Raw genomic sequence first — 26,281 nt, 5'->3', positions numbered from 1 at the left:
GGAGTGCTGTTTTAAATAAGAAGATCCAGGCCAGATAACATGACCATGCTTCAATGGTTTGGAATGTCAATGAGTGGCCTCAGGCCTCAGGGAGCTGGATCCTGGGCTAGGAGATCACTTGCCTGAAGCTGCCAAGGATAGGCCTTATGTTACAATGAAAGCCCCCAATCTGAAAAAAAGATTGGATTTTTCCAGGTTACTCCTCCACCCCTTCCCTGGCTCTCCATTCAGAACAACCAGAACGGTTGTGTTTTTCACAGTATAGTATTTCTATTCATAATTAGAAGGTAGGTGGATTTGGAGGAGGACTTGTCTGTGGCTGGGTTACGCTCTTTCAGGCATTCCTTTCTGCGAGACACTTCAATAAATCAAAGAGCAGCAACTGTTTTGCACAAGGTTGTTATATTGACAACAGCGTGATAAAATCTCTTAAAGAACTGGCTGGGTGGACTGTCTGGACTTGTACGAGTTTCCGTGCATCCACTTGCCAGCTTCTGACACCTGTATCCACACATCACAGTACGCTCCAGTTCCCGTTTGCTGCCTTATCTGTGCCTTACTCAAGGGGCTAAGACACAGTCAAACCATAAGCGCCAGTGACTCACTGTGCATTAATCTCCCTGTTCAACCAGCCGATGTTTGCGCCTCTCGTGCGCTCTGACTTTGAAAGCAGTGGTACAATGAGCCAATTCGGTCAAGCGCAGGCCAGCAGGCCTGGGTGTCACAGACTAGTTCACCAGACTTCCTCGAATGGAATGAATGGGCGGAAAATGTGGCTCCGTTATACACAATTGCGAAAGCTTCCCCCAAAGTGTTTACATTGGCAGGGCCAATCTCCCATCCGTGCTCTGCTGACAAGCTTATCTGGGCTTCGGAATGCTATCCGGCCACGTGGCTGACTGGCTACAGTTACTGCTGGTCCTGGGATGATGTTTTGGCCTTCTGTGAGTGAGGAACTTCCAAGCATTCTTGACCCTCTCCACTGAAGTACAGGCTGGATGGAGAGGCAATTGACAATAAACACAGTTGACAAAGCACTGACATTGTGACACTGAGGAGCAGATTGTTGTGTACCCCACCAATAGAAAATATCCTGAAAGAGCAGTTAACTTTGGGAAACCTAAATAATCAGTGTGAATGACTATATCTGCTTTAAACATAACTTTGTTTTTTTTAATGAATGTTTTTTGGTGATTTATTGGGTTTTGCTTGCATTTATCAAAGGGGAAGTTGTCTGTACAGGTCTGACAGCATCTGGGGAGAGAGAATAGAGACAACTTTTTTTTAAGGCTGGATAACCCTTTGTCAGAGCAACAATGAGGCAATTGGGTCAAGAGCAGGACAGCAGCCCGGGTGTCACAGACTGGTTCACTGGAACTTGGTCTGCTCTGACAAGGGGTCATCTGGACACGAAATGTTGGCTCTATTCTAACTCTCCACAGACGCTGTCAGCTCTGCTGAGATTTTCCAGCATTTTCTGCTTTTGATTCCAGCATACGCAGTATTGTGCTTTTATATTGGGAAGGTTGTATGTGCCGGGAACCAGAATCCTTGTGAACTGCTTGTGCCCAATAGGGCAGATTGTCCTGAGTCTGTGCCTGGGGACATGAGATCTTCCAGGCACAGTGAATATCAATGATGAAAGTAACTTCACTGTAGGTAGACTAGACAGGAGTGAGACTGCATGCAGCGAGTTGCAAGGTGACATAAACCAATGCTGATGAACACGCAGAGAATGTTTGCCAATTGATCCATCTTTCTGATTTGATTTGATATATTATTGTCACATGTATTTGTATACTGTGAAAAGTATTGTTTCGTGCGCGCTATACAAAGCATACCATTCATAGAGTACATAGGGGACATGGAAAGGAGAGAGTGCAGAATGTCGTGTTACAGTTAGGGTGTGGAGAAAGATCAACTTAATGTCAGATAGGTCCATTCAAAACCCTGATGGCAGCAGGGAAGAAGCTCAGTTGGTACGTGATCTCAGAGTTTTGTACCTTTCTCCCGATGGAAGAAGGCAGAAGAGAGAATGTCCGAAGTGCGTGGCGTTTTTGTTTATGCTGGCTGCTTTTCCGAGGAAGTGTAGACAGAGTTTCCCCCTTGCCCTCTCCGCAGTTCTGCAGTGCGTTCTAAACATATCCCCATTATTTTTACAATGTAACAACTTACATTTATGTAGTGTTTTTCACATCCTCAGGACACTTAATTACATTTGAAGTGTAGTCACTATTGCAGTGTAAATGTGGCAGCCAGTTTGATGTCCCATGAAAGCAGTGAGATAAAGGACCAGCTGTTGTGTTTTTGATGGATTTGGTTGAAGGATAACTGTAAGTCAGGACGTTAGCATAAATCCTCCCTGCTACTGTTTGAATGCATGTGAGATCTTAAAGCGTGTAGATGGGGCTTTAACTTTAACATCATGTCTAAATAACAGAGCCTCCGACCGTGTAGCACAGCACTGTCCCGAAAGGTTGGCATGGATTATGTGCTCATCACATAATGGGGAGGCAGCAGAGTGGCACAGCGGTTGACACTGTTGCCTCACAGCAACAGGGACATGGGTTTAATTCTGGCCTCAGGTGATTGTCTGTGTGGAGTTTGCGCATTCTCCCCGCGTCTGCGTGGGTTTCCTCAGGGTGCTCCGGTTTCCCCCCAGAGATCTGCAGATTAGGTTGATTGGGCGCAGTAAATTAACCCTAGCGTCAGGAGGATTAGCAGGATAAATACGAGGGGTTACAAGAATAGGGTCTGGGTAGGATTGTGTTTGGTGTAGACTCAATGGGCCAAGTGGCCTCTTTCTGCATTGTAAAGATTCTATGATTCTAGGAGTCTCGGTTTGTGACCTTCTCATTCAGAACCGAGAGTGCCAGCAGCAGAATCAAGTATAATACTGGAAGTATCGTAACACGGTCTTCATGTTGCAGTCCGTGCTTGGGATTGACTGGGGGCAGATTTGTAACAGAGGTCATTGTGATTCACGGCTTGAAGACATGGTGGACTAGCTTTGAGGTGCCAAAAATCAGATCCTTCTAATGCCTCCCCTTGTTGCTTACGCTAAGAATGGGGTGGAAATGTGCTTAATTACGCATGGTGCAATTATTTCAATGATAATTTAACTCTCATTTGAAACCCTGACACGATTGAATGTTAATGTGCCGCTTGCTGCTCGACAAGTGGCTGCAATTTCATTCGTGACCCTTTGCCCAGACAATAATGCTCGCTAATTTCCCTTGACCATTCCGCATATTGCTGCGCGCATATAGATACGACTCGTAAGTTCAACACGGTCCCCTCTCTCGCATTAACTTTTACACATATAATTCATTTGGAGATTCATGGCTGTACAGAACTGCCTTTGCAAAGTTATTCATCCGTGCCCACCTTGAGCTCAGCTGTCAAGAATCTTGTCTCTTTCAGCTTTATGAAGGAGACTTGTTGAAGGCACAAGAGGAGTAGGAGTAAGGGTAGGCCATTGAGCCCCTTGGCTTGTTCCACCATTCAATAAGATCATTTCTGATTGTCTCCTTCGATGGCACTTTCCCATCCTACCGCCATCTCTCTCAATGCCAGAGCAGCATGGTGGCACAGTGGTTAGCACTAATGACCAGGACTTGGCCTGTTGTTATGCACCTCTGGGAAGATTGGTGCCATTGCTGCCTCACAGCACCAGGGACCTGGGTTCAATTCTGACCTTGGGTGATCATCTGTGTGGAGTTTGAACATTCTCCCTGTGTCCGTGTGGGTTTCCTCCGGGTGCTTCGGTTTCCTCCCACAGCCCAAAGATGTGTGGATTAGGTTGATTGGCTTTAGTGTCCCAAGATGTGTAGGTTGAGGGATTAGCAGGGTAAATACCGGGGATAACAGAGATAGCGTCTGGGTGGGATTGTTGTCGGTGAGGCTCGATGGGCTGAATGGCCTCCTTCTGCATTGTGGCGATTCTATGATTCAATGAATATGCAAAGACTTAATGTTCTCAGACTTGAATATATTTAGTGGGTGGGATTAGCCTGCCCACCATGGTGGGTTCCCGCACACCAAACCAACCAAAAGTCCTTTGACTTTGGGGAGGGGGATCCAAATAATCTCCTTGGCAGAATTCTGGCTGCTGAACTGGCATCCACAGCTCTCTGGGATAGCTACAATCTGAAAGATTCACAACCCTCTAAGCAAAGAAATTCCCCTTTATCCCAATCCTAAATCCCAAGGATTCCAAGGCTGTGGTCCCAATGTATTGACTCAGCAAAGTTTGTTCAGTTGGGGTGGAGGACGGTGACAGAGGGGATGGGGACAGGGAGACCTTGATCTAATACCTCATCCGAAAGATGGTATGTCCGACAGTGCTGCACCCTCCCAAAACGGCACTGGGGCGGCACGGTAGCACAGTGTTTAGCACTGCTGCTTCACAGCTCCAGGGACCTGAGTTCGATTCCCGGCTCGGGTCACTCTCTGTGTGGAGTTTGCACATTCTCCTCGTGTCTGCGTGGGTTTCCTCCGGATACTCTGGTTTCCTCCCACAGTCCAAAGATGTGCGGGTTAGGTTGATTGGCCATGCTAAAAATTGCCCTTAGTGTCCTGAGATGCGTAGGTTAGAGGGATTAGTGGGTAAATGTGTAGGGATATGGGGGTAGGGCTTGGGTGGGATTGTGGTCGGTGCAGACTTGATGGGCCGAATGGCCTCTTTCTGTGCTGTAGGGTTTCTATGTTTCTACGCTGTGACAGCCAAGACTGTGTGCTCGAATCGCGAAGTGCAACTTGAACCCACGGCACATGGGCAAGAGATCTCTCAGTTTGAAACGATTAAGACAGTTATATTACCGCATCATTCACATTGCTATCATTTCTGCTTCAAGAGAAGGAAGAAATAGAGCTTCACTAAGTGAAACACTTCTAAGATCACGTTGTCTGACTGTTAGAATGAGCCCAATATTGCAACGCTCTCCGGGTAGTGCACTGAATTGTGTGCACTGCATTGTGTGCTCCAGTCACTGTCACAGGACAGCAGTGGATGAAGGTCAGACACTTGTGCATAATAACAGGAGCAAGATAGAGGCCGTATCCATTGGCTTCGCACCCTTCAACCTGTGGGCTGCTTTCCCACAGAGGAATCCAGATGGGGAAGTGGGTGAGGAGGAAAGGCGCCAACAAGAGACCTTCTTGCGACAAACAACTTAGAATCTTTGGAGAGAAAATCTGGAAGAATGACAAACAAAGCTCATCCTCTTAGGCAGCGAGGCAGTCAAGGAGAGTGAAATGTTTCTTGGCTAACAAGAACAGAGGATGCTGGAAATACTCGGCAGGTCTGACAGCATCTGTGAGGAGAGAAAAGCGGAATTACAGTTTCCAATCCTTTTGGCTCTTCTTCAGAACTGAAGCGAGGAAGAATTTTTGGATATTAAAGTGTAGCTGTGAGAGAATGCAACAAAATGTAGTAACTTTTAGATCTAAAGACTGATAGCCAGGTGTGTGTGGGGTGTGGTTTACATTGAGGCAATACATGTATGGGATATTTGAAAGCAAAATGGGTTTAAGATTGAGCAGAATCTCATAGAATCATAGAATCCCGACAGTGCAGAAGGAGGCCATTTGGCCCATTGAGCCTGTATCGACAACAATCCCACCCAGGTCCTATCCCTGTAACTCCACAAATTTACCGCACTAATCTCCCTGATACTAAGGAGCAATTTAACATCACCAATCAACCTAACTCGCACATCTTTGAACTCTTGGCTTTCTGAATTTAACCTTGGAAACTAGTATCCAACAACGAGAACTTGCATTTCTAAAGCACCCCCTGAAAAATAAACCACCTTGATGTACTTCACAGGAGAGTTATCAAATAAAGTTTGACACCAAGCCAAGCAAGAAGATATCGAGACAGAGCTGGTCAGGAAGGGGTCTTAAGGAAGGGGTGGCATGGTGGCACAGTGGTTAGCACTGCTGCCCCACAGCTCCAGGGACCCGGGTTCAATACCAGTCTTGGGTGACTTTGTGTGTGAAGTTTGCACATTCTCCCCATGTCTGCTTGGGTTTCCTCCGGGTGTTCCAGTTTCCTCCCACTCTCCAAAGATCTGTGGGTTAAGTGGATTGGCCATGCTAGATTGCCCCTCAGTGTCCAAAGATTTGCAAGTTAGGTGGAATGGCCATGCTAAATTGCCCCTTAGTGTCCAAAGATTAGCATGTTAGGTGGAATGGCCATGCTAAATTGCTCCTCAGTGTCCAAAGATATGCAGGTTAGGTGGATTGGCCATGCTAAATTGCCCCTTAGTGTCCAAAGATGAGCGGGTTAGGTGGATTGGCCATGCTAAATTGCCCCTTAGTGTCCAAAGATGAGCAGGTTAAGTGGATTGGCCATGCTAAGTTGTTACTTTATGTCCAAAGATGAGCAGGTTAAGTGGATTGGCCACGCTAAGTTGTTACCTTATGTCCAAAGGTGAGCAGGTTAAGTGGATTGACCATTCTAAATTGTCACTTAGTGTCCAAAGATGAGCAGGTTAAGTGGTTTGCTCATGCTAGATTGCCACTTAGTGTCAGGGGGGTTAGCAGGATTAAAACGCGGAGTTACGGGTATAGTGCCTGGGTGGGCTTCTTGTTGGCATAGACTTGATGGACTGAATGCCTTTCCTCTGTACTGTTCAGGATTCTGTTCAGAAGAAAGGGTCAACGAGGGAGGGAATTCCAGGTATTAGGGTCGAGGCAGCTGAAGGGGTGGCCAGTGATGGGATTCGATCAGGAAATGTAAGAGGCCAGAATTGGAGGAGGATGGATATGGTGGAGTGTTGTAGGGCTGAAGATGGGATAGGGTGAGGCCATGGAGAGACTTGAACCCAATGAGAATATTCACAGTGAAACAAAAGTGTGTTAACGCCTCTGAGAAGCCAGCAGAGACGGGGAGAGAGGAATTACAGTCGAACAGATGAAGAGTCTGTGCACTGATATCCCACAGTGTAAGTTCAGAGTCCTCATCGCTAATTCACCCTGATTATCCCAGCGATGTTGTTGAGTCTCAGCCATTTTGAACGCCTTCCAAGATATTTGTTTTTATTCCTAAAAAGAAAAGCTTTTATTTGAACATTTTGAAGATAATTGAATTTAAATGAGCACAACACATCAGTGCCGCACATTTGAACTGTTTGTTAATGAGGAGTGTGTGGGCTATTATTGTGCAGATGTTGTGGGAGCTCAAGGCAGCTGGGCCAGTGACGACTATAATGAGGACGATGATTTAATTGGCTTCCAGGTGTCTTTGTAATTAAAACAATTAATGAAAGTTGAGCTTTGGCTATTGAAAAACCTCCAAATATTGACTTTGTAGAAACTCCAATCAGTGTGATCTCTGTCAATTTCTTCACAAATGATAAGTGCTTTTATATTGATCTTTATACAATACTCTTCCTGGCTAAATTTTGCTTACAAACGCACATTTGAATTCTAAAAGGCCTGCAGTTCAACATTGAATTGTCGAGAACATCCAGTGCACAAACTGGCCGTTGTGCCCAACCCTTCCATGTGGTGTTAATGTTCCACATGAGTTTCCTCCCCGTCCTCTTTATTTCACTTTATCAGTATACCCATGGCCGGCACAGTGGCACAATGGTTAGCACTGCTGCCTCACAGCTACAGACCTGGGTTCGATTCCCGGCTTGGGTCACCATCTGTGCAGAGTCTACATGTTCTCCCTGTGTCTGCGTGGGTTTCCTCCGAGTGCTCCGGTTTCCTCCCACGATCTGAAAGATGTGCTGGTTAGGTGCATTGGCCATGCTAAATACTCTCTCAGTGTACTTGAACAGACACCGGAGTGTGGCATCTGGGGGATTTTCATAGTAACTTCATTGCAGTGTTAATGTAAGCCTACTTGTGACACTAATACTTAAACATGAGCTTCTTTCTCATCTAACTTTATCAGTATATCCGTCTATTCCTTTGTCCCTCTTGTTTGTCTGGTTTGCCTCGAAATGCATCTATTTGATTCCCCTTAATTACTTGTGGCAGCAGTTTCCACCTTCTAACCACACTCTCCATAAAGAGGTTTCTCCTGAATTCCCATTGGTTTTATTAATGACTAACATACATTTATGGCCTCTAGTTTTGGTCTTTCCTGAAAGTGGGAATATCTTAAAATAATAATATCATTACCATATCATACAGGACTGAGGGGGTGACCTGATCGAGGTGTACGAGATTATGAGGGGCATGGGCAAAGTGGATAAGGAGCAGCTATTTCCCTTAGTTGAAAGGTCAGCCACAAGGGGTCATAGGTTCAAAGTGAGAGGCAGGAGGTTCAGGGAGGATGAGAGGAAAAACTATTTTATCCAAAGGGTGGTGATTGATTTGATTTGATTTATTATTGTCACATGCATTAACATAGAGTGAAAAGTATTGTCTCTTGCGTGCTATACAGACAAAACATACCGTTCATAGAGAAGGAAATGAGAGAGTGCAGAATGTAGTGCTACTGTCATAGCTAGGGTGTGGAGAAAGATCAACTTAATGCAAGATAGATCCACTCAAAAGTCTGACAGCAGCAGGGAAGAAACTGTTCTTGAGCCAGTTGGAATGTGATCTCAGACTCTTGTATCTTTTTCCCAATGGAAGAAGGTGAAAGAGAGAATGCCCAGGCTACATGGAGTCCTTAATTATGCTGGCTGCTTTGCCAAGGCAGCAGGAAATGTAGACAGAGTCAATGGATGGGAGGCTGGTTTGCGTGATGGATTGGGTTACATTCACGACCTTTTGTAGTTCCTTACGGTCTTGGGCAGAGCAGGAGCCATACCAAGCTGTGACGCAACCTGTGATGAATGCTTTCTATGGGCCATCTGTGAAAGTTGGTGGGAGTCGTAGCTGACACCAAATTTCCTTGGCCTTCTGAGAAAGTAGAGGTGTTGACGGTTTGGAATGTGCTGACTGGGAGGGTGGGGGAGGCAAGTTGCCTCATATCCTTTAACAAGTACCTGGATGAGCATTTGGCACATCATAACATTCAAGGCTACGGGCCAAGTGCTATTAAAATAGAATTAGTTGGGACATCAGATGATTCTTGCATGTCAGTGCAGACTCGATGGGCTAGAGGACCTCCTCTGCACTGTATGAATCCTTATCACAATATTACTTTATCACAATTAATTATTACATTTTCACGGGCCTCCTTCTTTCTCAGTTCTGATACTTCAGTGATATTTTTCCAAGTGGTTCTGTCACTAATGGTACTTCCCATGTTGATGGGCAATGCCTGTTTTTTTTCAAATAGCATCAAAGGTGAACAATTTCAACCTTGTCGAAAGACCTGGACATGATCGTAATGATACCACTTTTAAAGCAACAGCAGTTTCCTTCATTCTGCTGCTTTAGTTCCTAGCATGTTTCCTAAATTCTGCCTTCAGTGTGAGTGAAGCGTGTTTAGGAGTCATTGTGAAAGGGATGACCAGGATTTGGCTTGCTGTTATACACCTCCAGGAAGATTGGTGGCACAGTGGTTAGCACTGCTGCCTCACAGCGCCTGGGATCTGGGTTCAATTCCCAGCTTGGGTCACTGTCAATGCAGAGTTTGCACATTCTCCCCATGTTTGCATGGGTTCCCTCCAGGTGCTCTGGTTTCCTCCCACAGTGCAAAGATATGCAGGTTAGATGGATTGGCCATGCTAAATTGCCCCTTAGTGTCCCAAGTTGTATAGTTTAGGGGCGTTGACCATGCTAAATTGCCCCTTAGTGTCCCAAGACTTGTAGGTTAGGGGGATTGGCCATGCTAAATTGCCCCTTAGTGTCCCAAGATGTGTGGTTTAGGTGGATTGGCCATGCTATATTGCCCTTTGATATCCCAAGGTGTACAGGTTAGGGGGCGAATAGCGGGATAAATACATGGGGTTACAAGGTTAGGGCCTCTGTTAAAGAATCGGTGCAGACTCGATGGGCCAAATGGCTTCCTTCTGCAATATAGAGAATCTATGGCTTCTATGATCCAGTTTAAAATGGGCAGTCACTTCATGACTGCCCATTTTGAGCTGAACCCAGCAATTCGAGAAGCTAATATTGAGCCTCAAGATTAACTGAGATGAAAATTGGGCATTTTCTGTCATGAGTGAAGATTTTGCAATGCTGGTTGTCTGCCTGCCTGTCCAGTTGAAGATCCACCCCTGTGGTTAATAACAATATCCTCTCATTGATGGGCTTTGTACGACTCCAGCCAATTGAACCTCCTGAACAGGATCGAGGGACTGAATGGCTATTCCTATGAATATTCATGTTGCTTCACACTTCGGGAAACAACTGATTAACCCTTTTTTCTCCTTTTGCCTCACAGCTTCAGCTCCAAAGATCAAACCACTGAAGAGTGATGTGGTGGTGAATGAGGGCAGGAAGCTCATATTGAAATGTGAAACCATTTCAGGCTATCCGCAGCCCACCATCAAATGGTACAAGGATGGAAAAGAGCTTAATAGAAAATCCAAAGAGATCAAGATTAAGAAAAAGAAAAGGTACGGCCAATTCTGAACTTGGTATCTTTCTGGAATTACTGTTGGACCAATTTCATCAGATGTATCCCTTGATCAATGGGCAGTGTCTTCACCTTATTTGTTATCTGACCGATCTCTCCTTCCATAGAATCTCTGCAGGGCAGAAGGAGGCCATTTGAGCTATCAAGCCTGCACCAGCCCTCCAAAAGCACACTCTACCCTAGGCCCCAAACCCCACCCTATCTCCCTAACCACCCACACTGATCATGGCCAATCCACCTAACCTGCACATCTTTGGAGTGTGGGAGGAAACTGGAGCACCTGGAGGAAACCCACGCAGACACGGGGAGACTGCGTTAACTCCATACAGTCTCACAAGGCCAAATTTAAACCCGGGTCCCTGCTGCCTGACTACAAATGCAACCTGCGGTGCTTTCCATCTCTTGGGTAGAGTGTGCAGGGTCCTGGGTTTGAAATGCCAAGTTGCCCCAGGATATCAAGTTGCATAATTTAGTTAAATAACTGGTGATTTGTGGTCTGCAGGTTTGAAGTGAGAATCTAACTGCTCACTGATGGGCTTTGCTGACGAAACCCTGTTTAGCAAAATGAATCCTGTCCTACTATTGATAACTGGGGATGAGCAATAATGGGCTAAATGTCCTCCTTCTGCACTATAGGGATTCTATGATTCTATGTTGACGAAGACATTCACTCTCCACCAACTCACTGCACTCCAGCAAATAAATTTCAAACCCTTATTTACAAAGTCCTCCATCCTGTCACACCCCACAGCACCTGCATTAGGGTGCTTGAAAGGTTAGAGAGATAGACCTTAAGAGCAGTCTGGAAAGGAGACAGGGAGGGTGAGGAAGGGAATTTAGAACTTAGCACCTAAACCACAGCCACCAATGGCGAGACCAGGAGAGTGGGAGATGTACAGAAACCAATACTGGAGGAATGCAATGTCCTTGAGGAACTTACAGGAGTTGGAAGGATGGAGACGAGGAAAGGATTTAAACATGAGGAAGAGAATTTGAAAATGGAGGTATTGGTTGGACTGGGAGTCGAGGCCTGAAAGTGTAGGGAGGCGGATTGGGATCTGGATGAACGAACTCAAGCTCAGACTGTAGTGGAATCGTCGAGTCTGGAGATAACTGCTGGATGACAGCAGGAAATTTGAGGCATGGACAGAGATGGGTACAAAATAAATCAAATGAAGAAACCGTTCTGAAGTGGAGCTGTGTCATCCGAACCCTAAAATTAAGTTACTGTTTTAAGCTCAGAAAAGGACAAACTAATATGTGTTCATAAAAGAGAGCTTTCTGTAAATGATGCAGCATTGTAACTCCATTATCTTTTCTATTTGAGGACGGTGCACGATGGAGCTAAAGGACTATTGATTTGCAATGAAGGATGGCAGGACCAAAGACTATTTTGTTCCCTTACATTATATTACAGGAACATTCGCTGCTTTATAAAAAGTCATTAATATTAACATGCATATTTTTTAAAAATCTGTCTTGTTATTGATTTTGGAATGTGATTGCTTGAATAGTGAATACTGATGTCATCTGGGCAGGAGCCGTGGGGGATGGGATAGCCGTGAGACACTTCTCAACATAACAGGTTGAGGAGCTCAGTTAATTGGTACAGAATGGTCCTGGGGGTGAGAGACTTCAGTTACAAAGATTGTTCAACATAGCTTGGGTCTCTTCTGTATAATAAAAAGAAGGTTGAAAGAGAGGATTTGATAGAGACATTCTAGACAGAGTGGATAAAGGGAAACATTTAAAAAGCATTTGGATAAGTACATGGATGGGAAAGGATGAGAGGGATTTGGGCCAAATGCAGGCAATTGGGGCTAGCTGGGAGTGCACTGTGGTCAGTACGGACCGGTTGGGGCCGAAGGGCCTGTTTCCATGCTGTATAGCTCAATGACTCTATGGGTGGGATTTTACAGGCTCGCTCATCCCGAATCCGTAAAATCCCACCCAAGGTCAACGGGCCATTCCATGCTTTCCCCCCCACCCCGTCCCCAGCTATGATTCCCATGATAGATGGGATGGTAAAATTCTGGCCCAAGGCTCTAATCTGTTGCCATTGGTGGAAGGGTCCAGAGCCAAAGGACTTCACCTTGATTGTCAAAAGAACCAAAAGCAACGTGGGGAATATTGCTTTTTATTCAACAGGTATTTAGAAATGGAATGTATTGTCTGTGGTGGAGGTTGGTTCAGGTGTGACCTATATAGAAAGGAATTGGATAGTTATCTAAAGAAAGAAAACAGCAAGCAGGGTGACTATGAAAAGACAGGGAGAGTGGGGTTAGCTTTTCATGAGAGCTAGTATGAACACAGCAGGCCAAATGGCCTCCTTCTGTGCAGTAACCATTCTATGAACACAGTCAATGAACAAATCTGAGTTTAGTAATCTTATTAAATTGTTCCAGTTTCCATTCTTGAAGTCTCCTGCTTTAATGTGCCTCTCATAATCCCTCTTTTTTCCATGAGTGCTGCAACAATGGACTGTCAACAGGATTTTTGACCAAGGGAAGGTCGCAGTGAAAACCTATTTTAGTTTTGTTGACACACACACATGTACCACTGGAGAGTCTGGTGATTTGGAATGATCAGCCAGGCTAGTGTTCCCCTCCCTCAGCTTACGGCTGCTGTGATGAATTGTAGCACCCCTTGGCTGAGGTTAGCTAACTTCGCACAGACAGGGATCAAACCTGGTACCACCTTACAATTCGAACCAAAGTTCAGTCAAACTGTGAACAAAGTAGAAGGAGTTATAAAAATTTCTACTTAGAGATTTCAGAAGGCTAATTTTTATTTCCCTTAAAAAAAGTAAGAGACTTATATTTGTATAATGTTTCTCATGATTTCAGGATTCTCCAAAGTGATTAACAGCCAATGTCAAGTGAGGTGTAGGGACTGTTATAGTGTAGGCGGCACGGTGGCAGAGTGGTTAGCACTGCTGCCTCACAGCGCCAGAGACCCGGGTTCAATTCCCACCTCGGGTCACTTTCTGTGTGGATTCTGCACGTTGTCTGTGTGGGTTTCCTTTGAGTATTCTGGTTTCCTCCCACAGTCTGAAAGACATGCTGGTTAGGTGCATAGTCCATGCTAAATTCTCCCTCAGTGTACCCAAACAGGTGCTGGAGTGTGGTGACTAGGGGATTTTCACAGTAACTTCGCTGAAGTATTAATGTAAGCCTACTTATGACACTAATAAATAAACATGGCAGCCAATCTGTACATGGCAAAGTGCTTATGTCCTGATGGTCTGTTTTGCTGAGGAATAAATTTTGGCCTGGAGACCTGCTTGCTTGTAGATCTTGCCATGACAGATTTTAACGAGAGGGCAGACTCGACGGGAGCTTACTGTCTCAGCTGAAAGGTGCCAGCTCTGACAGTGCAGCACTCCCTCAGTACTGTGCTGGAACACTAACACTATGTGCTCAAGTCTCCAGAGTGGGAGGTAAGAGAATGCCAACATATGAATCAACATGTCATGTGTTCGAGTCGCAAAATTTTTTGGAGCACTTAAAGGTGACACAGCACCCAAAATCTACAATGAGGGGCCTGTCCTTTGTCACACGGTGGCGCAGTGGTTAGCACTGCTGCCTCACAGCACCAGGGAGCTGGTTTCGATTCCTGGCTTGGGTCACTCCAATGTGAAGTTTGCACATTCTCCCCCGTGTCTGCATTGGTTTCCTCCAGGTGCTCCAGTTTCCTCCCACAATCCAAAAGACGTGCTGGTTAGGTGCATTGGCCATGCTAAATTCTCCCTCAATGTACCCGAGCAGGTGCTGGAGTGTGGCGACTAGGGGATTTTCACAGTAACTTCATTGCAGTGTTAATGTAAACCTACTTGTGACAATAATAAATAAACGTTAAACTTTAACTCGGTCAGACTCCAAGTAAACTCTTGCTCCATTTAGGCACAGGGCTCGATTTTGCCTCCCATTGACACCACGCTCTCGCTGCAGCAAAGATGGAGAACTTGGTGGCCAGCCAAATCTCCATTCCCTGCAGCGGATTGGGAAAATCCCACTGATGTGAACGGTCAGAAAATTCCGGCTACAATATAGAACAGTCATATGATGCAAGGCGCTGTTAAAGGGCAGTACTTCCCTCTCTTAGCTTTCCCACTTAAAGATTTGTCTCTGATTAATGGGTGACAGGCTTGTTGTACACCACCTACAGAGAGTTGCTGGCTTGTCTCAGTTGAGTCACAGCATTGAATTTCCATTTTCTGAAAACACTCAAAATCATTATAAATAAAAACAGAAAATGTTGGAAAAACTCAGCAGGTCAGGCAGCATCTGTGGCGAGAGAAACAGAGTTAATGTTTTGAGTCCCCGTGACTCTTTTTCAGAGCTAAAGAGAGGGAGAAATGTGATGGATTATATACTGTTCGAACAGGAAGCTACAGCAAAATAGAAGGTCAAGGATATGTGGGAACTAAGGAAAGATTTGACAAAGATGTAATAGGCACAAGGCAAAAGGAATGTTAATGGTACAGTTAAAGACTAACAAAGGTGCTAATAGTAGCATAGGGGGGAGATAGCAGAATGTGTTAATGGCAGAACAAGCATCAGCACCAAGCTACAATGTCCAGTGAAGCCCACTGCACAGTGGAAGAACAGCAACTCATCTTCTGATGAGGCACTCTCTAGACTTTTGGATTTGACATTGAGTTCAGCAACCTCAGAAGATTAACCTCCCCTCCATTTCGACCCCCTTTTTGTAATCCAATTTCTTCTGATTCTTTCTGGTTGTAATCACAGCTTGGTATGGCTCCTGCTCTGCCCAAGACTGCAAAGAAATTACAAAAGATTGTGAATGCAGCCCAATCCATCACACAAACCAGCCTCCCATCCATTGATTCTATCTACACTTCCCCCTGCCTCAACAAAGCAGCCAGCATAATTAAGGGCCCCACGCACTCTGGACATTTTCCCTTCCACCTTCTTCTGTCGGGAAAAAGATACAAGATTCTTAAGTCATGTACCAAACTGACTCAAGAACAGCTTCTTCCCTGCTGCCATCAGACTTTTGAATGGATTTATCTTGCATTAAGTTTATCTTTCTCTACATCCTAGTTATGACTGTAACACTACATTCTGCACTCTCTCATTTCCTCCTCTATGAACAGTATTCTTTGCCTGTGTGGCTTGCAAGATACAAAATACTTTTCACTGTACCCATACTAATACATGTGACAATAAGTCAAATCAAATCAAATTCTTTTGCCGCAACATCCCCCCTTTGCCACCTCTCCATAGGGCCATCTGTCATTTGTTCTAAAGTTTTGTTTCTATGAGAGAATGCTTACTCTTTTTCTCCTTTTTTCAAATTTCAATATCCAACATCTCTATGTTTTGCCTTTCTTTTAGCACACAACCATTATGTTTTTGGGTGATGATGTAAAGTGAGCAATATCCATTCAGCTGCCCAATATACACCCTCCCTTCTATCAATGTGAACACTGGGAGAGCCTTGGAATGGTAGACTGACTTGACAGTTTCACACTCGGTCACACCCTACTGTCCATCCCTATCAGTGTCCACCCTGTTGAGTTTGTTGAAAGATTTATGTAGATCTCTGTGGATTATGTTGTGAGTACTTTGATACAAAACACTGGATCCAGCAGTCCACTGGTGCTGTGCTTTGACGGGTTACGTGCCCGCTGTCAAATAAGCAACAGAATTGTGACATTACCACACATCAGAATGGAATATGGAACTCAGCACTTAGTGATGAACAGCAGGGGCAAAGCACTCGCAAGGAACTTTGGATGCAGACTTCACTTCCAGCTTAGTGCTAAGCTTCAAGTGGGTGGCACTGTGGCACAGTGATTAGCATCGCTGTCTCACCGCACCAGGGACCTGGGTTCAGTTCCCGGCTTGGCTCACTGTCTGGGTTGAGTTTGCACGTTCTCCCAATATCTGCATGGGTTTCCTCCGGATGATCCGGCCAGGCTAAATTAGCCCTAGTGTCGGGGGTTAGCAGGGTAAATATGAAGGGTTATGGGAACAGGGCTTGGGTGGGATTATGATCAGTGCAGACTCAATGGGCCAAATGACCTCCTTCTGCAGGTAATCTATGATTCTATGTAGCCGAACAGTTGCCGGAGTCTGGCGAGTAGGGGATTTTTCCAGTAATTTCGTTAATGTATTAATGTAAACCTACTTGTGACACTAACAGAAACTTTAAACTTTAATAATATCAGCAAGACCTTGCTTTCTCTCTTTCCAGCGTCCAAAGGTTTCGCGAATGTATCTCTCTAGACTCATCCATTTGGCTGTCTGAAAGTACCCAGTGCACATGCATTTATAAATGATTCACAGAAAGAACTTTATTAATATTTCATGCTGCGTGCGGCCCTTAATGTGTTTCACAGTGGGGTTAAAGACTGTATTTCTTCATCCTTGAGGTAGTGCACAGTGTGCTCGGCTGCTTAAGCAGTGGGATGTGCTTTTGCTTCTACAATTAGCTCATATTAATATTTTAATTTTTCACGCACACAGGTGCACACAACATGTGCATGTTCGCACTTTCCCACTCTCTTGGCTGGGTTGATGAGAGTGGGGGAAGAAGATGGCTGTCAGTATTATGAGTTTTTACTTCCCCCTCACTGCCCTCCTCTCTGAGGGAGAAGGCAAATTGGAGAGGAGGCTGGGCTTGAGGACCCTACAATGCTTGAATCTAGACAGACGCAGGCTGAACACTTTGCCGTCAAACCCCTGTGCAAGTATTTGACTGTCACAAGAGAGCTTTTAAAGATGTTGTCCATCCTGTCTTTGCCACTTCTAGAGAGTGTACAGAAAAGGGAGGAGCTGGAGGAAGGGTGGCATAGTGGCACACTGGTTAGCACTGCTGCTTCACAGCACCAGGGACGCAGGTTCAATTCATCTTCAAGACATTACCTGAAATTTGATGTGCTTTAACTTTACACAGTAGTCTGTTATGTGAGACCTTGTCAAAAGCCTTCTGAAAGTCTAAATAAATCACATCCACTGGTTCTCCTCCGTCAAATCTACAAGTTACATCTTCAAAAAATTCCAATAGGTTCATCAGCATGGTTTCCTTTTTGTTAATCCACGCTGACTTTGTCTGATGATATCACTGCTTTCCAAATACCGAGCTGTGAAATCCTTGATAATGGACACGAGCAACTTCCCCAGTACCAACATCAGGCAATGGTTCCTTGTTTTCTCTGTACCTCTCTTTTTGAATAGCATATACCCATACTGGTATCAGTACTGCGGAGAAGTGATTGGATATCAGGGTTGTAGGGAGGTAAATGGATGTCAGTACTGCAGAGAGGTGAATGGATGTCAGGGTTGTAGGGAAATGAGTGGGTGTTAGTACTGCGGAGAGGCGAATGGGTGTCAGTACTGCGGAGAGGTGAATGGGTGTCATTACTGCGGAGAGATGACACCCAATCATTTCCTCGATGACATCCAATCACCTCTCCGTCATTGCGACCCCCAATCGCTTCTCTGCTGCACTGATGTCCAGTCAACTCTTTGGGTGTGCATAACTTTACTTTTCTCCCGTTACGTGCCCCAAGGTGAAATGATCTTCTGCCTGGTTTCACAGGAAGGAATCGCAACTCCAAATACGCAAAGTGAAGCCATCTCATGCTGGAGAATACACGTGTGAAGCTGTCAACCAGCAGGGTGAGGACCGATCTGTCAGCAACATCGCTGTCACGCCTGGTAAGAATGTTTTGCACTGACTTGTATACCCTGGAAATGTGTTTGTGCTGACTCACAATGGCCAGGCTTAGGACCATGACTTCTGACACTTGCACTTTGAACAATTATTTAGCTCAAGGTGGCTCAATGTACTCAAAACCCTGTGATTCAGAGAAGCCCGTGGGGGTAAACATTGTGGAATTAGCCATGTAGGAACAAAGATATGCAGCAAGAGAAAAAAAAATTAGAAATGTATTATAAGGTATCAGTTGGCCCAGAGCCTAAAACCGATGAGCGCATTGCTCAATAGTAACAGCTTATGGAATGCAACCGCTTCTGTTAAACCTGAGTTATTAGCGTTTCAGCATAGAACAATGAAAAAACATCAAACAAATCAGATTTTTATGTACAACTATCTAATATATATGAGAGTTAAAAGCTAAGTTACATTCGCCTAGTGATGGAAATGTTTTAGTGTATTTTGCAATGCAATACAATTTGCAGTGATGGATTTTTTTTGCTGTCTCACTAATCTTCATGATGCGTCTCCAAAATATACGGGGCCAAGGGTTAGAAAACAGATTTTTCTAGAGTATCACCCATCAAGCGATGCCCCATAAAGGAATGGAGTCATATCAGTGCAGAAATAAAGACAATGGCTGTGCTGAGATCAGGGCGCCATGTTTTAAAGAGTGTCTCAATCAGAATGTGAATAAATCTCTCACCCTGCGGCAGTCTCAGGGCTCCTCCCTCACCCTAATCCAAGCTGGCATATAACCCCAACCCTTCGGATCAGATTTGGAGCTGGCACCGCTCCCCACATCCCCCTGATCAGAGTCGGTACCCCTCCCTCCCCCACCGCTGCCGATCAGAGTCAGAACCTCTTCCCCCCACATCTGATTGGAGCCACCATTTCTCCCCCCATCAGGGCTGGCACCTCTCCCCAACTCCTCCCGCCAACAAGTCAGTGCTGGCAGCCACAACGCACCCCCCCCCCCACCCACCCACCCCCCACTTTCCTCCCCAAATGTCAGATCTCTCCGTCCCTCCCACCCAACAGTCAATGCTGGCACCCCCACATTCCCCCCAGACATTGGACCCCTCCCCCTCTCACCCCTGCCCCCAGAGCCATCACCAGCATTCCCAGTTTCCATGGTTGGTGCTGCCAGGTTGACAGTGTCAGGGTATGGTGCCAACTTAGCAGTGCGACCCTGTGCTGGGGCAGCCCCAGGGGGCATTGCCAGGGTGCAATCTGACTATTTCCCTCTCCCCCGGGGGCCACAGTCCCAGGGGGATGCCATGATAGGTTTATGCTTGGGATCATAGAATCATAGAATCTCACAGTGCAGATGAAAGCCATTCAGCCCATTGAGTTTGCACTGATCACAATCCCACCCAGGCCCTATCCCCATAACCCCATGCATTTACCCTAGCTGGTCCCCCTGACACTAAGGGGCAATTTAACATGGCCAATATACCTAATTCGCACATCTTTGGAGTGTGGGAGAAAACTGGAGGAAACCCACGTTGACATGGGGAGAACATGCAAGCTCCACACAGACAGTGATCCAAGCCGGGAACCGAACCCGGGTCCCTGGCACTGTGAGGTAGCGGTGCTAACCACTGCGCCACCATGTGCCCAACATTATTGGTAAACATTGAAGTGTAACACATTATTACTTAAAAAAAAGGAAGTTCATACTTCTTCAACAGAAAGCTGGTGACTAGAGTCAAAACAAGAAACTATCCTTAAAGCAAATTTCATTCCCTGTTGATTTTATGTTGTTATCTAAAGATCTGCTTGTCACATGGTGTCATTATCATTGGGCTTTGGCCATTGGCTCTTCCACGAGTCTGAAAACTGGGTAGAATGAAGGTATTGAGACAGATTCTAAACGATAAACTGCGAGAACCGATTGGAAGGGATGGCTTGTGGTGCAGTAGGTAGCATCCCTACCTTGAGCCAGAAGCTCTGCGTTTGAGTCTTCACAATGTCATTGATGAAGACGAACATCACGCCAAGGCCATCCCCACACCCCCACTTCTTGCCTTCAAACAACTGTACAACCTCAAACAGACCAATGTCCGCAGCAAACTACCCACATTCAGGAGAGCAGTGACCACGACACTACACAACCCTGCCACAGCAACCTCTGCATGACATGCTGGATCATCGACATGGATGCCATCATCTCACGTGAGAACACCATCCACCAGGTACACGGTACATACACTTGCAACTCGGCCAACATTGTCTACCTGATACGCTGCAGGAAAGGATGCCCCGAGGCATGGTACATTGGGGAGACCATGCAGACGCTACGACAACGGACGAATGAACATCGCTCAACAATCACCAGACAGGAGTGTTCTCTTCCTGTTGGTGAACACTTCAGCATTCAGCCTCTGATCTTCGGGTAAACATTCTCAAAGGCGGCCTTCATGACACATGACAGCACAGAGTCACTGAGCAGAGACTGATATCCGAGTTCCGCGCACATGAAAGCGGTCTTAACTAGGATCTTGGGTTCATGTCACACTATGACTTGCCTAGGTTTGCAACATCTCACTTACTGTCCTGCCTGGAGACAATATACATCTCTTTCACCTATGCTTAATGCTATCTCCACTCACATTGTCTGCACCTTTAAGACTTGATTAGCTGTAAAGACTCGCATTCTAATCAGGATTCTGTAAACCGAGTGTGTGTCTTCATATGCCCTGTTTGTGATCAGAACCCACCACTCACCTGACAAAGGAGCAGAGCTCTGAAAACTGTTGGTGTTTGCTACCAAATAAACCTGTTGGACTTTAACCTGGTGTTGTGAGACTTCTTACTTTGAGTCCCACCCCAGGACTTGCTGGGCCAAGGAACGTGCATTCAGAAAGAACATGGTCAACTTGCAAAATCCTTCCAAACACATCAATGGCTGTCGGTAAGAGTGGGAGAGACTCCCGGTCAGCTACGTTAGATGTGGTATGGCACCCCCTCAACTTACCCCCTCCCCCGCTGCAAGTTATAAGCCCCTGGCAATAGACCAGTGACCTGTGCCAGGAATTACTTACTATGGAAACAGACAAAAGTCAGCCTTAGTGCATTGCTAGGTGTGGGAAGATTGGGAAATGGGGATTGGTTAGAAAATTGCTATTAGTGAAGACCATTCAATTTTGTTCTAACTGAGCCATTCCTGGAAGGATCATGGGCTGAACTCTTCATTCCCCTTGTAAACACCTTTATATTCTTTTGCCTTTAAGTGATTGGAAGTGAACAGATTTTGAGCGCAAAGCCACAGGCAGATTTCCACACTTGTTCAAGTCTTGAATTTTTCAATGAATAAATGGAGTAGGGCGTGCCATGCTTTGAGAGAGAACAGTCGGACTCTCAACAAAATCTCAAGAACTCTCAAAGTGAATCTGTTGCCAAAAACCCATGTTTTCTGTGGATTTGAGCGCTCGGCAGAGCTCATGTATTTGGAGCTCACATTCTGAAAGCCATTTTTCAATACGCAGATTAAATAACATTTATTGAGGCTGACAGCAGGTGTTATGTTTGGCCTGTGTTAGCAAGTCTGAAAGAGGATCCGATTTAAGCGTTTCTGATTTCACAACGCTAAGTACATGTTGGACAAGGTTGTTGAATCTGTGTCTTTGGCATATTTTGAAGGCTCTGGATAAATCCGTTGATGTTTGTTAAAGAGGTATGTCCCATGTTCTGGAAAAGTTCGAACATGAACGGTATTAGTTGGAAACAAGGAAGGCTGGCACTTGGAGTCAGATTGGGCTTCTTTCCCTGTTGAGTGAGTTGAGTCGCATTGTTTGGATAGTTTTTCAATCCCTTTCAAAATGCTATTTGTTTTTGCATTGAAAAGTGTGAAGTTAAAAGTGGGGCAACATCCAGGTTGGAAACTTGGGCGGCACGGTGGCACAGTGGTTAGCACTGCCACCTCACAGCGCCAGGGGCCTGGGTTCAATTCTGGCCTCAGGTGACTGTCTGTGTGGAGTTTGAAAGTTCTCCCCATGTGTTTCCTCCCACACTCCAAAGCTGTGCGGGTTAGGGTGTAACAATTTTAATCAGGCAATTGAGGTGGGCCTGTTAGACTATGAGCTCCCTGATTAAGGGCCAAATTGATGGGCCAATCAGGGAGCCTCTTGCTTTGTATTGAACCAGACGTGTCAGTTCCTCTGGGACTCCTAGTGTAGACAGCTAACTGATAGCACTCGGTATGCTGTTGTCGGACTTGTAAATGAAGGAATTTTGGTGGAGGGACATCAACCTCTGAGGACTTATTACACAGGGTAAACACATGGGGTTATGGAACAGGACCTGGGTGGGATTGTTGTTGGTACAGGCTCAATGGGCTGAATGGCCTCCTTCTCGAGAGATTCTATCTTCTATGATTCTATGGAACCTCTATTCTGTTGCAAAATATAATCAGACGTGATGGAGTTGGGAAGGCATTTAGTGTGAGTTGGGTGGCGTGTGTTCAGTCTTTCTTCAACACGTGCAAGGTCACTCGTGTACAAAATGTGATGTTTTGCGTGCATTATCTTAATGACTAAATCCAAAAAAAATTTAATGAATTCCCCAATTTAAGGCATTGACTAACTCCCATTTCAAGAGAAGAGTGCAATCCGGAATCTCTGATCCACTTGCTGTGCTCACACATGGAGTGTCGTTTGCACAGATTCTTTCCTTTTCTCTGCTCGGGCTTTTTGCCTTCTTGGCAAGAGGTTCCTCGCCTTGAAATGTGAGGAACAGAAAGATCTCTGCAGTAACTGGAAACCTCTTTATGTTATCAGCTAAGGCACAAAAGCTGTGTCGAAGCATGTCTAAGCTACTGAGTGAGAGGAAATCACTTTCTTCCTCTCTTCCTGAAATCTGTGACCTGAACTTATATTGTCTGACAAACATCCGACAAGCTAATAACACGACACTTTTTTTAAAATCCTTGAACCATATTCCAAAAAGGGCCTCATTTCATTCTTGCTCCCTACCTTACTTGAGTTGGTAAAGTCTTTTATGGGAAGAGGAGTTTGGTGGGGGGGGGGGGGGGGGGGGCGGGGATTGTGTTGAATTTTGCTCAATCCCCACACTGTGCTGAGTCAGTGATAGTAGCCACAGTGGCGCAGTGATATTGTCACTGGGCTAGTAATTCAGGGACCCCAGAGCCAGATCTGGAGGCCTAGGTTCCAAATCCCACCACAGAACATGGTGAAATTTGAACTGGTGGTGTGTATATATATATATAGAAGGGTGGATGTTCTTTTGCATAGTTGGTGCAGACTCAATGGGCTGAATTCTACACTCAGGGATTCTCTTGGCAGGATTTTACAGTCTTGCTTGTCCCCAAACAGTCAAACCCCACCCAAAGTCAACGGACCTTCCCATTGTCCGCCCCTCGCCTGCTCCGATTCCTATGGCGGGCGGGGCGGTAGAATTCCGGCCTCTGATTGAAAGTCCTGTCTTAGAGAGCTATTGGCCAATCTGATTGGCCAGCAGCTCTCTGGCCCCTGCAGTCACAGCGCCGCAGTGGACAGAAGAAGAACTGCGAGCGAGTCTGGGAAATTGGAGAGAAAGGTAACTCTCAGGAGTTCCAAGGTGAGGAGGATAGGGAAGGCCTGAGGGTGACAAAGTGGAAGGGGGGCACGATCAGGGTCCCAGGGATGGGAACGGAAGTCCAGAGGTCATCGAGCCTGAAGATACTTCTGATAGGGGCACCTCCCCTTGTTGCCCTAGGTCTAACTTTTTTTTGGCCTTCCCTCATGGAGGCTCAATTCATCTGCCAGGCCTAAAGATTGAGGCTAAGTGGGCAATTGTTAAGGACCTGGATTGGAGCAAGGATGGACTTCCACTCTCAGGCCTTGCCTGCCCCAGCGTAAAATTGTTGCCTGTTCAGAACCCAGAGCAAATCCTATCCCTGTAACTTTTTTTAATCATTTGTGCAACGTGGGCATCACTGGCTGGGCAACATTTATTGCCCATCCTTAGTTGCCCTTGGAGGGCAGTTGAGAGTCAACCACATTGCTGTGGCTCTGGAGTCACTTGTAGGCCAGACCAGTTAAGGACGGCAGATTTCCTTTCCTAAAGGACATGAGTAAACTAGGTCGGTTTTCTCGTCAATTGTTTCATGATTATCAGTAGGTGTTGATTCCAGATTGTTTTTAATTGAATTCAAATTCCACCATCTGCTGTGGCGGGATTTGAACCCGGGCCCCCAGAACATCAGCTGACTTTCTGGATTAATAGTCTAGTGATAATACCGCTTGACCATTGCTTTCCTACCTCACACACACACACCCTCACCACCCCCCCCACCTAAAGCTGTCGTAAAATCTAAGCCAAGCTAAAAGCAGTGTCTTTGCAAACAACAAAAAAAGCAGGGAACTGAGAGATGGATTTGGAACAAGGCTTTCTTCCAGGCTTCCACATTTATTTGTCCCGCAATGCCTTGCTGCACTTCTTTGATAAAGTCATTTTCTCTAATATTTTCATTTTCCTGTTCAGCTGCCGTGTCTCGCTGATTACCATCCATAATGCACTCCATTAATAATGTGCAGCAGAGCCGGTTGCTCTGTCTAATGCTGGTATCTGTCGAATTGCTGAAACAGATTGTGAACCTTGCCCCGAAAGTATAAATTCCACAGATGAATACCTGTATATCAGCTCCTTGTCAGGCTCAAGACATTCTGCTAAATTGGTGCAATTTCAAAGCCACAAATTTGGGTGGTTCTCGAAGGGTCCCCATTAAGCAGCAGTAACATGCCTGTGTTAATCATTTATCCCACAGCTAAAGCGTGATCCTCTCTTTTTCCCCTGAATTGAAAGGGACATAATCCCTCCATCCAGCCAGGAAGATAAGAGATTCACAGGCTCAAAGATAGCGAAGCCACATTTTGCAAATATTCAGAGGGTACTTTGGGATCATATAGCTGAGAAGGAGGTCATTTGGTCCGCCATGTCTGTGTTGGCCCCCTGTAAGTTCAATCCAACCAGTCTCACACAAAACCCCCCTCCCCGCCCCGAATCCTTCTCCACAGCACTGCAGTTATATTCTGCTAAGCCTGCATCCAGTTCTTCCTCAAATCCCCACCCTCCAACCCAGTGGTACCCGTTGAAACTTCAGAAATAATATTGTTGGCATGGTGGGACAGTGGTTCGCCCCTGCTGCCTCACAGCACCAGGGACCTGGGTTCGATTCCCGGCTTAGGTTGCTGCCTGTGCAGAGTCTGTATGTTCTCATGCCTGCCTGGGTTCCCTCCGGGTGCTCCGGTTCCTCCCGCAGTCTGAAAGACGTGCTGTTTAGGTGCATCAGTCATGCAAAATTCTCCCTCAGTGTACCTGAACAGATGCCAAAGTGTGGCAACTAGGGGATTTTCAGTGACTTCATTGCAGTGTCAATGTAAACCGACTTGTGAGCCTAATAAATAAACTTTAAACTGGCAGTTGAACTCCCAGAAGAAAAGCCCCAGAATTATTGGAGGAGAAACTGGATCTTGCAATGGTGATTTCTTTACAATCGGAAGTGGATTAAATGGAGGGAGTTCTTAGTTTGGAATCTCAAATTACCTTACAATTTTGAATCAAAGCTGAGCTCTCGTCCTTTCGAGGTCTCTCTTCACTCTGTGCAGGGTTAAGGAGGAAACAGAAAAAGTCTTATCGATCTGTTGGCAGGCTTTTATCTCTCTGTGTTAAATACAGCTGTCACCAGCGTCCCAATATTAATTCTGTGTCACCTCAGGCCTGATGAGCGACAATGTGTACAGGCTGCTGCTGTACCCATTGCGGTATCAGTGCATTACCGCACAATCTTGTGGTTCACTGTGACTGCATTGGTGCTGAGTTGATAGGAATGCCACATGCGAGTGATGGAGAAACTACTTCTCCCAAAGGATTGTGAACCGTATTTCTGTCTGGCTGTATTGAATGAAGATGTGTCTTCTTATCTGGTAATGGGTCTGCAGTGAGGTGGAAATATGGAACAATAGGTGAGCAGCAGTGGGTTGAAATCTGGCATTAATCTGGAGTCAAAATACACATGGAAAATACTAATAAAGCAGTGATTCCGAAATTGTAGTTGATGCACTACTGGTCAGAGAATTATATAAACCTACAGTGTAG

At 45.6% G+C, this 26,281-nt stretch overlaps 1 protein-coding gene across 1 annotated transcript in view; it reads left to right on the top strand.

Annotated features, from left to right (window-relative positions):
• nrg1 (neuregulin 1) overlaps window positions 1-26,281 on the top strand; it is a 204,323-nt gene that overhangs the window by 26,826 nt on the left and 151,216 nt on the right. The window contains exons 2-3 of the mRNA XM_080195081.1: window positions 10,301-10,475; window positions 18,065-18,183. Of these exons, the coding sequence (XP_080051207.1) occupies window positions 10,301-10,475; window positions 18,065-18,183 (294 nt within the window). The remainder of the gene's footprint in view (window positions 1-10,300; window positions 10,476-18,064; window positions 18,184-26,281) is intronic.

The sequence above is a fragment of the Carcharhinus amblyrhynchos genome, chromosome 1, assembly GCF_965287045.1.
Source record: "Carcharhinus amblyrhynchos chromosome 1, sCarAmb.v2.hapA, whole genome shotgun sequence".
NCBI lineage: Eukaryota > Metazoa > Chordata > Chondrichthyes > Carcharhiniformes > Carcharhinidae > Carcharhinus > Carcharhinus amblyrhynchos.
Note: the sequence above shows the minus strand (reverse complement) of the source record. Positions and strands in the feature narration are given on the sequence as shown.